At 44.0% G+C, this 12,365-nt stretch overlaps 1 protein-coding gene across 4 annotated transcripts in view; it reads left to right on the forward strand.

The window, feature by feature from the left end:
* Positions 1 to 12,365, forward strand: part of LPIN1 (lipin 1) — a 110,020-nt gene that overhangs the window by 70,006 nt on the left and 27,649 nt on the right. For 3 of the 4 annotated variants that reach the window (XM_048498772.1, XM_048498745.1, XM_048498764.1), the window contains 5 exons: positions 5,677 to 5,877; positions 6,827 to 6,922; positions 7,892 to 8,220; positions 9,551 to 9,658; positions 11,144 to 11,251. In XM_048498772.1, coding sequence (XP_048354729.1) covers positions 5,677 to 5,877; positions 6,827 to 6,922; positions 7,892 to 8,220; positions 9,551 to 9,658; positions 11,144 to 11,251 — 842 coding nt within the window. The remainder of the gene's footprint in view (positions 1 to 5,676; positions 5,878 to 6,826; positions 6,923 to 7,891; positions 8,221 to 9,550; positions 9,659 to 11,143; positions 11,252 to 12,365) is intronic. The other variant, XM_048498754.1, reaches the window with a different exon arrangement.

Genomic DNA, 12,365 nt, shown 5'->3' on the forward strand with positions numbered 1-12,365 from the left:
CCCAAACATAGCAGTATTTAATCATCGTTTTGAAAATATTCATCCAGGGAACTTTCAAATAAAGCGTTTCCTTCCCATTATCACCACTTTGACACATAAATCTATCAAGGATGCTGAATCAGCTACGGCTTCCCTTGGCAGTGAAAGTGGATACAGGAAAGCACCAGTGAGTAGGCTTGTAGAAGAGCTCCTGTTTAATAATTCAAGTGAAATTGATTTTATGGAAAGAAAGCACAGCAAGCAGACTGTGGGCTTAGACCAGGATACACTCAAGCTGGGTTTTCTTCTCTCAGATCCTACTCAAAAACCTTTTGAGACTGTGGGTGCCTCTGGAATTCTGACCCAAAGTGATGGGTCCAGCCACAAAATGGCCACTGTGAGAGGCGGAGCCACACACAACAGAAGCCCAAGTGCAAGAGACAAGATCAGTAATTTTAAAATTTTACACTGGGAAAGAGCAGAGAAAGAGAGAGAGAGAGAGAGAATAAAACTAACACTGTTCTGGCAGCTGGCACCAAAACCATATTATTTTAATTCTCTCAGATCTCCAGTGGCCAAGCAGAAGCCCTGTTGAGTAGAAACCCCACTTTCTAAAAACAGGCACCAGGAAAGTGTTGGAGGGTGTCAAGGTCACCATGTTGGTGACCCCTCTTCTAACCACTTCACCACAGTGCAGTGTCGTACTGAGGCTAAACTGCACCTGGGGGCATGACCGCATCCCCGTGCCCCACACCTGGCTCCCTGTGCCCCTGCCCCACTTACTGGTGCTAGGGAGCCAGCAGGGAGGCCAGGGAAGAGCAGGGCTGGAGCGGGGCAGGGCTCGAACGGTCGCCGCAGCAACAGGCCAGCTCCTGGGCCGCACACTGTCGAGCCCCGCTCCCTGGCATCCCTGCAGGATGGCTCCTGCCTTCCCCAGGCCCTGGGGATAGCAGGAGCCCACCTGCAGGGAGGCCAGGGGGCAGGGCTCAACGGTGTGCAACTCGGGCTCACACCATTTTGTCACATGGGGGGCCAGTGCCTGGTACACCACTGCCACTGTGGCTGCCTACACTCTGTTCTGTAAGGTTGCATATATTGGGTGCATATATTGGGAAATGAGGCAAAGAAACAATGGAAATGAGGCAAAGAAACAGTGGTTACTGACAGGGAAAGAAGAGGGGTCAGAGGGCAACTCCCAGGTTCAGGCAAAGAGAAGAATATCCCCTTTCAGAGATATCACTTATGTACTCTTAGAGATATCACTTATATACCCTTATAGTGACATGCTAAGTTGCTCATTCCAACTGCATGCAGACAGTTGCAGCCTTTCCAACCTTCGGTGCTAGAGCAGCTGAGCAGTCACTAGATTAAAGTAAGTGGAAAGCAGCCTGCCAGTCTTATGTGGTAGCTCACCAGAAACATGGTAGTGATGTCATAGCTGCAGTGCTGTACAGATTGGAGAGACACAGGTTTGAATCCCCACCCCCAAGGAAACTGATTGGTGACTTTGGGCCAGTCACTCTCTGCAGCCTAACTTAGTTCACAGGGTTGTTGTGGTGAGGATAAGATAGAGGAAGGGAGGGATGGTGTTGTAAGCCACCTTGGATCCCCACTGGGGAGAAAAACAGGATGTAAGTAATACAAATTTACTGTCTTGCTGTGTGCCTCAAGCTACAAAAAACAGGGTTATCAAGCTACTGGTAGTCCATAATAAATGGCTCATGAGGCACAAATTGTGCAACCCTATTTTAGAGGCAAATGAGTGTGATTCATATGCTTTGCATACCATACAGTACTAAGCTTCAGCTTGAATTTGTTTCTAGCTGCACCACAGCCATATTACCTTTTGTTTTTCATATAATTTACCTGTACCAGATATTATGAAGGTGGGATGCAGAAGCCCAGCATATTCAATCATCTATTTTCATAATGGAGTTTTGCATAGACTTCGTGCTAGCTTGATGGAAATTTTCCATTTTGGATGTAAACATATGAAAGTGACTTATACTTACTATGTAATTAAAAAGGGGGGCGGGCGGGTTTTGTAGCTGCATTGCAAGTGGTGGAAGGGTTGTGCCAGCATCTGTGCCTCTCATTCCAAATAAAGTGGCATGGATGCTGGCGCTGAATGATTTACCCTGGCCGCCAGCCACTGCAGCACCCAAACCTGGAAGCTGGGTCCTGTAGTGGCTGGCCACTGTGGCAAATGCCTGCGCTGGCGTGGAGGGGTGTTATCAGTGCATTTTTGGTCCGGGAACGCCCCCTTACAGCAGCACAGACTTACACCACCAAAACAAGTGGCATAAGTCATTTTTTGCTATGGGCTTCTCCCTGGCAACTACACCACTGATTGCCTCTGGAGGCGGCACAGCAGCTCCATCCCTGGACACTGCTCTACACCCTGCCCCCCCGCCCCCCATTTTGGATTGGGATGTCTGTTGGACCATTGGTCTGTCTAGATAGCTATTGTCTACTTTGGCTGGCTGCAGCTTCCTAAGGTATTTCCCAGTTCTTCTACCTGCCATGCTTTTAATCTTGGATTCTGGGGCCAGGACTTGGAGCTTCCTGCATGGAAAATGTGCATTTTACCCCTGAGCAATTATTTCTTTCCAAGATAAGACTGGGTACTAAAAAGCTGGAATATTTATTTTTTTAAAATGTGCAAACAGAGCATTTTCCAGAAGTATGAACAAGAAGTGAGGACACATTTGAGTTGCAAACTTCATGGAATTGGGACTCATTGGGTGTACCTGTTGTGTATAGCCCTTTTACATTATAGCCTTCTAACGGACTGAGGCTGAAAATGTGTGCTGCCCCTTTCAGACAAAATAGCAATCATATATATTGGGAGAATCACATGCAGCACCCTGTACCTGTGCACACAGTTGGCAGGCTCCCAGCTCACATGACCGAAATGTTGGAAAAAGTTTATATTTCCCTGGCAAAGCCAGATTTGCCTGTGTAAAAGTTTGGGAGGATTCTTCAGTTGAAGCTGTTGCATGTTCAAAGTTCAGGTTTTTGTGTTTCTTGGCCAAGAGGTCAGATGAGAGGGGACATTCTTAATGAAGATCAGCTGGTTCAGGCAGTTCTCTCACCTGTGACAGGTCAGGTTGGGGGAAAACCCTGCTTTGTGTGGTGTTCGGCTGTGTGTTTCATCTGGTTTCGTGAGGAGAAAAAATAATAAAGGAACAAATGGAGCCTTAAGGAAGTTAACTGCTAGTTCATAGTTATTCCACTGTGTCTGCAACTAACTATTGGTCATCAGGGTTAATGAGGTTGCAGCTCACACATCCACAAAGCTCTGAGAATACTACATATCAATATTTGATGACACCAGTAACTCCCAATATCACGTAGAGGTCTGTGAATGTTGCTTCAATTTTTCCTGCTGCTGCTTCACCCTGGCCAGGGATGGTGTTGGTGGCAACTATATTGAAGATCACTCGTTACAATGGTAGACAAAGGAGTTGAGTTCTCCTCAGTCTTTGGCTGTCCTTATCCTCCTCCTGGTTTTCTCTGTTTTCTTCCTCTTGAGGAAATTATGAAAGGTACAAAGAGATATCTTTTCCTGTTTTGGACCTTGAAAGCTTTGTCTAATCTTCCTCCAGTTTCTGGCCATTACGCTGCAGTATCCTTTTTAAAAGTGCTGCCTTTCTGCCTTCAGTTCAAGCAGAGAAAAGACTCTTCCTGCCAGATCCTGTCATTCTCTCTCTCTCTCTCTTGCCTGCTAATGAAAGCAGGCTTCTTTTTGTACCTTTCACACATGACCATGAGTAGACAGCAGGAAGTCGGAGAAAAAAGAGTCCAAAGAGCTGCGGTTGCACATTGCAACCATGAACAAAGTTAAAACTTTCTAAGGGCCAAACAAAATATGGCTGACATGACCATGATGGGGCTTTCTGCCCCCCCCCACCCTGTGGGCTCCATATGCTGCAGTGTGTGGGGCTGCACATGCTGTGGGGCATGCTGGTCCTCACATCAGCCATTTTGGCTTGGGGGAAAAAGCACAGGATAGAAGGCTGAAGCATCTCCTCCTCTGTGTTGTACTCTTCAGCAAAATCTGGCTCTGGCATGCTTAGGAACATTAGTTCTTCAATGGCATCTGTTACAAGTTGGACTGAGAAAACCCCAACACAACTTAGGTCACATGTATCATCTAGTTTGGCCCAAAGTCCATTGAAGTCCATGGGTTCATCTCCAGATAGATGGTGCTACTTCCTGTGTTTCTGGAGATGTTTGATATCTAGAGTGAGATTGCAGACATATGTTTGTTGAATTGAGAAAGAGAGAGATCGAGAGATCGGTATATAATCTTGTGCCAAGTAATAGATGGCATTCTATTTTTATTTATTGATTAGATTTAATGGTCCATTTTTCACAGCATAAAAAAAAGACATGTGTGGGATGTCTTAAAAAGGCTACCTCTTTTCACTCCAGACACCCAAAACAACCTTTCTGGGTTATGTCTTTAAAGGAGGTGGCTTCTAGGTCAAGGTGACCAGACGTCCCGCTTTAGGCGGGACAATCCCGCTTTTGACCAATTTGTCCCGCGTCTCACAGGGTTCTTTAATTCTCCTGATTTTTGGAAGGCTGCCGCACTGCCTTCTGGGGCACCCCCCTTTTCCCGCCTGTTACAGGGCGGGAAACAGGGGGGCGCCCCAGAAGGCAGTACGGCAACTCACAAGATTTAGGCAGCAGGAGCGCTTACTGCCTTTTGGGAAGCTCCCGGTTTCCTGCCCTGTCACAGGGCGGGAAACCGGGGAGCGCCCCAAAAGGCAGTGCACTCCTGTGGCCGTGCGCGCGCGCATCTTGCGTTTAAAACGTGAAAATCTGGTCACCTTATTCTAGGTGCTCTCCAGAAAGTAAAGACGTCAGAGGCTGTCCATCTATTCAGAAAAAGCACAGGCAGAGTCTTAAAGACAATTAAAGCAATATAAAGAAATGTTTAAAAACCAACATAAAATAATCACAAATTAAAATAGCAGCTATGAAATAGACCTCCCTGGTTCATGATGCTGCTGACTGTCATGTCCTTAACTTAATGCCATGAGGATTTAATATTCCTACCCCCTCCCATTTCCTGAGTGCAGCACTGTCATTGGTGAGTGAGCCTGTCTGTCTGCCAAGTGTTTGGTTACGCAAGTCAGGACCTTCAAGTACTGTAACATTATGCTTTTGTGTTTTACACTGTTGTCATAGTCTTTTGCAGCCCCAATCCCCAGTGCCTGCCCCACTGAAATGAAAGCAAACAGTCCAAAAGCAAGGCAGTGATCTTGTGTAGCTCTCACCTATTTTAATACACCCCGTGATTTTCCTGCTGTTTGTGCACCCATTTCCTCAGTCAATAACCCAGATTGCTTTGATAATGCAATCAAGGATTCTATCTTAGCCACAGAGTTGCCCACTGAAGTATAAATGATCTTTCCTTTCACACCCTGTTCTTGCCTCTGATTTGGTAACTGGGAAGCTAGATCATATCCCTCAAATGGTCAGACTGGGGCCAAGAGCTTGCAGACATCTAGACTGTAGATCCCTCTTCTAGATTGTATAATTATTTCAAGAACAAACAGAACTCCAGAGTCTATTGAGAGACTGCTCTTAGTTCTGAAAAGGAGTTTCCGCATCTCTAAGTAAGCGAAGGAGTCAGTTTCTAGCTTCTAAAGTGTTTCTTCTTTCTGTCTTTCTTCCCCTCTGCAGGCACAAACCATGAATTACGTTGGGCAGTTAGCGGGCCAGGTTTTTGTGACCGTGAAAGAACTCTATAAAGGATTAAATCCTGCCACGTTGTCTGGGTGTATTGACATCATTGTTGTCCGCCAGCCTGATGGAAATCTTCACTGTTCCCCTTTTCATGTACGCTTTGGAAAGATGGGAGTTTTGCGTTCAAAGGAAAAAGTGGTAAGATCAGAAGTCTCCTCGTGCATTTTTTGTTTATCAAGTTTCTGCAGTCCTTGCTTGTGAAAAGGCATTGTGCATCTTTAACAAAGTAGTCTGAGATTTTTCTCCAAACAGCAAAACCCAGTGTGGTGATAATGGTCACGGACAGAGGGATTTTTGCCTTTCTCATATCCCTCTTTTGCTGATCCTCGGCTTCTGGGAGGCATAAAGTACCTCCAGGAACAGCATTCTGTAGAGTTTTTTGATACTCATTCTGGTGGAAATTCTCCTAGTGGTGAATTCAAGCCATTATGTTGCAGGTTGATTGTATGATTATTATATCTATTAAAATACAAACCTAGCATTGAGCTATGAATACGAATTTGTCGGTTTGTTGAGTTTACCGCTTATTAATGGCCATTTTAAGCACTTCTAAGGGCCTTGGATTCAATGGGAATTTAATAGGATTAGTCATATATTTAATCTCCCATTGATTATAAGGGGATTTCAAAGTGCTTATCTTTGACTAGCTGACCCTCAGGAGTTGTTAGTTAATGAAGTTCGGTTGGATCTTGTCCCAATGCAATTATGAGTGGAAAAGTCAAATCATGCCTCATCCTCAAATCTACTGAATGGTCTTAGATAAGCATCCATTTTCTCACCTTCTATGGTGATAGTGAGGTATGAAGATCCTGACCTACCTTGCATGACTGGTATGCGGGATAAGAAAATATATGTGAAGAGTTATGGCTACTTGACCCATGCACATATGCTAAGCATTGCTGTTGTATGAATTAGCACATGTATAAAAGTTCATTGTCAATGTCCTTGCTCATTAAAATCTTTAGCGTCATGTTTAGCAGTCAGTGATATCTAGTGGTTACATTAAATAATTGTACAACCTTTCCCCCTGGTTCTATGCAGGTAATTGCAGTTATGAATATATTTCTTAAAATGTCTTTTGTTCTAGGTGGACATAGAAATTAATGGAGAAGCCATAGATTTGCACATGAAATTAGGGGACAATGGAGAAGCCTTTTTTGTTGAGGAAACATGTAATGACAAGGTGAGCACATTAACATTCATGAGACATTGTGATCCCTGAAACATGGTAATAATTTTGCATTCATTATGGGATATCTGCTGTGCTATGTGAGGAGGATGTAGCTCGTTGTCTTAGAGCTGTGGTGGCGAACCTTTGGCGCTCCAGATGTTATGGACTACAATTCCCATCAGCCCCTGCCAGCATGGCCAATTGGCCATGCTGGCAGGGGCTGATGGGAATTGTAGTCCATAACATCTGGAGCGCCAAAGGTTCGCCACCACTGTCGTAGAGAGTGGTCAGCCTGTGTATGTGGAATGTTCAGTCCTACAAAGTTACCCCACTGGGCTTACACTGCAGTACATCTGTATAGAATTTTACTGCCTTTGCTTACAGACTTGGTAATAAATCCACTGTCATCAGTGAGACTTAGCTTCCACAGAAACAGAATTAGGGACACGTCATGAGTCTATATTTATCCTGAAGTCCTGTAAAACCAGAAAGGCATAATTTTGCAATAGAATTTCTTGTTTAAAATCTATTGTGAGTATGTGAGCATAAGTCTTTATTATCATATTTACTTGAAAGGAAGACAGCCCTGAATGTTCCTCGAAAGGATTATACACTAAAGCTTTTTCATGACTTATACATAACCATCACTTCTGTGTGAATTTAAGAGAGCCCCCTCTATTTATTGACAGCGTGTGTAGAGACAACTGTAGTCTTCCTTTCAGATAAATATGAGTTTTTCTGGGTTGTTCTGCATGAACAGAATTGTTCTGCACAAATGTCAGATTTCCACTGATAGGAAAGTAAGCAGAGGCATAGCAAGGGGGGAAAGCGCCCGGTGCGTCCTCCGCCCTGGAATGCCCCACCCCCAGAACGCCCTTGCCCCACCCCCACAGAGGTCCACACCCAGTGCGTTACGCCCCCTGTCCCCTTGGAGCTACGCCTCTGAAAGTAAGGCACTGGTTTGTTTTTTCCTTTCTCTAGGATACAATTCCGTACCACCTGGCTACATCTCCCATTCTATCTGATGGAGCAGCTCTCATGGAATCGCAGTTGAAAAGAAATTCCATCGACCGAATGCGAAATGTGGATTTATCCAGCCCTACCCAAGCCGCGGACTCTGCTTCTCCAACCACATTGGAACCCACTTCTTCAGGCAGCTCTGTGAAGAAACGAAGAAAGAGGAGGAGGAAATCCACCCACAGGATAGACATTACAAGAAGAGATAGCAATATAGATACCACGGAAGAAGAAAACATGTTTTCTATAGAACTGAGTTCAGATGAAGAAAATGAGCTGCTAGATAATGCAAGGTATTGTGATGTAATATATAACATGGCTGGACTAGGATCAGGAAGATCTAGGTTCAAATCCCTGTTCTGCCATGAAACATTCTGGGTAGTCTCTCAGACTAATCTACCTGACAGGGTTGTTGTGGAGGTAAAAAAAAAGAGAAGAGAAAGCTATGCAGAGAAATGACATGATAAAAATGTAGTGGACAGATAGTATATCGGTTACAGTGTTGGACTAGAACAGGGGTCTTCAAACTATGGCCCTCCAGATGTTCATGGACTACAATTCCCATCAGCCCCCGCCAGCATGGCCAAGTGGCAGGGCTGATGGGAATTGTAGTTCATGAACATCTGGGGGGCCATAGTTTGAAGACTCCTGGACTAGAACCTTGGAAACTCAAGTTCGAATCCCAACTTTGCCATGGAAGTCAGTTGGTTGACTTGGTTACTTTAGTCCAGGGGTCCCCAAACTACAGCCCGGGGGCCAAATGTGGCCCCCTGAAAGCATTTATCCGGCCCGCCAGGCATGGCGGCGATGGCTCCATTCAATGCAGTGGGGGCTCGAGGGAGAGGAGGAATCGGCTCCAATGGCTGTTGATTGCAGTTACATGATGGCACCCCCAAATCTCCATGAATTTTCTGACCCAGAGTTGGAAACTTACATGTGGCAACGCCTGCTCCGCCCTTCCCTCTCAGCTACTCCATGTGCTGCTCTCAGGCTTTCTGTTCCGCCTCACTCCCATTGGCATCAGCCAGGCTGGCGAATCGATCACTGGCTGCTAGGGAGGAAAGAGCCCAGGAAGATACCTGATCCTGGGTTAGATGGAATGCTTCATTGGGAAAGTTCTGCTTTTTTGTTTACAGGGGAAGGTATTCCACAGCCTCCCCAACAATATTTGGAGCCCACCCTGTACTTGACATACTTTGGTCACTGTTCTAAAAATAGACCATGACAGAAAGGCTGAAAGGTGAAATCAAACATTTTACAATCATTTGTGCATAGGAATTTGTTCATAGTTTTTTTTAGTCCAGCCCTCCAACAGTCTGAGGGACAGTGAACTGGCCCCCTGTTTAAAAAGTTTGGGGACCCCTGCTTTAGTCAATCACCTCACCTACCTCAGGATTGTTGTGGGAAAAAAATGGAGGAGAAAACAATATAAATCTCTTTGGGTCCCCATTTGAACCTGGACGTTGTCTCTGACCTGGCATTCTGTTTAACAGTACAGGCAGTAGTGTAAGTTGGTTGGGGGTCATTTTTAAACATCGACATACTGTTCTAGCTGTGAAGAAAGACAGAAGTGGTGGCCATTTAAAAAACATTTGGATTTTTTTTGGTTTGTTTTATGCTCAGAACATCTGTCCCTGACTTGAACAGAGATGAACTTCCGGATATAAATTCTTCTTCAATCAGTGTACTTCCTCACCACCACTCAGATGGAGAATGGTCTCCCATCCAAAGGTACAGAATATCTTACATGCCTGACTTAGGGCCAAACAGGTCAGACATTATGGTGGACACAGGCCTGATTTGTGGCAGCCCAATTGTCTAGTATGAACAGATTTAAGCAGCTGAAATGTGGTTGATTGCACCATACTTCTAGTGTTGTGCATATCAGGGCTCAATTTGCATATTACATTCAAGAATTAAGGTGGCAACTTTTTGATATATTACTATTATTATTATTACTTTTTTATAGTTTGCCTTTTACTCTGAGACTCAACATGGATTACATAGTGCCTGTTAATGCAGTTAACATTTATTAAATAATATAATAGGACTACCGGTAGTATTACAGCAGTCTGAAACAAGACTTAATATTAGAGATCTGTTAATGCAAAAATGTTGTCATGTAAGTATAAAAACAAAGCAATGAGAACAGGACATACCACAAACAGATTATACATACTATACACAGCAATATTTATTTTATTTTATTAGATTTGCAAAGCTAATCCATCTTTGCTAATGGGGATGAGAGTGTCTGTGAAGAGAGGGAGAACTCTCCCCATCTTCACAGGCACCCTACTGGCTCTCTCTCCTAACTTGCAAAGCTGGATCCAGCTTTTTGCAAATGAGGGGTGCCTATTAAGATTGGGGGGGGGATACCCTGTTGTCCCTGCTTGGCAACACTGGGATGTTTGGAGGGGGGTACAATTTCAGCATTTGCGCCGGGCGCTATTTCCTGTAGATATGTTCCATACACGTCTTGCCTTGGGAGGATTAGTTTTCTAGAGCCTGTTGGATATTTTCAGACAACGGGCTTTATTGCTAGTTTAGAATAATTTTCCTTGATTAGTGTGGTTGTAATTCTAGCAGAAAGATTTGAGCTGAGGGTAACGTGTAGAAAAGCGGGATAGTTCATGAGCCAAAGAAATGAAACATTCTCTTTCATTTTCAAACTTGTTTTCAAAAAATAATTTTAAATAATTGTAGAGCTCTGTTGAATTTGATATGTACAACACCTTAACCTTGTTGTTAAATCAATATTTAAATGGTGGCAGAGTGGCAAATCTGCCTATATATTTTAGATTACCCCTATCTGTCTGTTTGCTTTGTAATTTAACATCTGTCTAGCTGTGTGTTTGCTCTGTCATTTTTTTTTTCAACTTCTGTGGTATTGCAGCAGAAGAAAACACCTTGCTTCCTGGTGTTAATTATCATTTCCCACACACCAGAATGAGGTCTGTAATAGCACAGGCTTGTTAGGCGTTTTTATGCGTGTGGTGTTTGGTGGCCTTTTGAACTGTACTTCTGCCCTTCTGCTTGTCTGCCTGTGACAGTTCTTGGCTTCGACACCTGGTAACTCAGCTCTGCTGTGAAAACTGTGTTCCTTTTTTTCCCGGTGGGCCATCTGAGCATTCCAACAAGCAAATGTCAACCGGAGCATATTGTGAATAATCATGCCTCGTTTTTCTCTCTTTTACTGTTCGTGGCCTTGTCCAGTAAACCTATAGCTTGCACAGGGAAGTCCTCTCATTTTACCGCTCCAGCAGAGGGAGCGCTATCTAGTTCTTGTCCGCAGCCGTCTTCTCAGTATCCTGCTTCAGACAGGTAGAACAGTTACTCTTTCCCCAATTTTTTTTTAGAAATGGCAATTAATCCTTTTAACTCTTCTAACAATATGCAAACTTGATGAGACTAACCAGACTACCACTTAGTACTAACCTAGTAACTTGACATGAAATTGGGGGATATGACGTAGAGGAGTTTAAGGGGGTGGGGTGGTAACAATTTTAATTTTATGGAAAGTGTATGTACCTAGCCAATGATTGGGCTGGTTCGTTTTGGGTACAGAATGCAATTTGGTCTTTACATGCAAAATCTGCCCATGGATGTCTTTCATTTCCTTCTAGACTATCTTCCTCTCCCCTTCCTTCCATTTCCACGACTTTCTCATCTCCCACTTAAGTATCAACCTCCCTTTATGCCTAATAAAGGTTTACTGTACTGTATCAACTCCCCATTGCTGACCTGTTAGGGTCCATCATCTCCAGCATTAGGTCTTCATCTGCCAGCCAAGCTGTGCCATGACAACAGGGCAGTTCAACTTAAAGCAGAAAAATATATGGCGCAGGGATCTCGTAGATTGTGCTCACCTGGCCTCTAAAGATTTGCCCATTCCTTTTTAGAAAAAGGAACAGTTCTGCATTTACAAAAGTGATGTGAATGCAGAGTTGCCTTTATTAGAGTATCCAAAAAATCTGTCTCAGGACAAGAATCATGGGTAGGGTAAGAGATATCTCTGTAACTCCATTATTCTTACTATTTTTTTTTAATAGTGGAGCTCTCTGAATGATTGTGGGAGAAATAAAAATAAAACAAAAAAATTGCCAGCCTCTGTGTCAGTACATCACTTCAGCTAGAACTTGGAAGTGACAATTGGTAGTTCTAGGAATTGCTGGAAACGGTATGGTTTTACCTGGAAGTGATGTAGTAATGTAGCTGACATCACTAATGTCACTTCTCCCCTTCCCCCATGTTCCTACATCCCAACAGTCCAACTGATTGGTAGGCTAAGAGAATTTATCGTGTAGTTAGACCCTCAGTGTGACTGGAGAAAGGAAATAAAGCTGCATTTGACTGAAGAGAGACCTCAGTCTGTGGGTGCTGTGTAGGAAGGCAAGGAAACAGAGAGCACTTGCCAACTATTGCAAGGAGAAGAAAA

Source organism: Sphaerodactylus townsendi, linkage group LG01 (assembly GCF_021028975.2).
Source record: "Sphaerodactylus townsendi isolate TG3544 linkage group LG01, MPM_Stown_v2.3, whole genome shotgun sequence".
Classification (NCBI taxonomy): domain Eukaryota; kingdom Metazoa; phylum Chordata; class Lepidosauria; order Squamata; family Sphaerodactylidae; genus Sphaerodactylus; species Sphaerodactylus townsendi.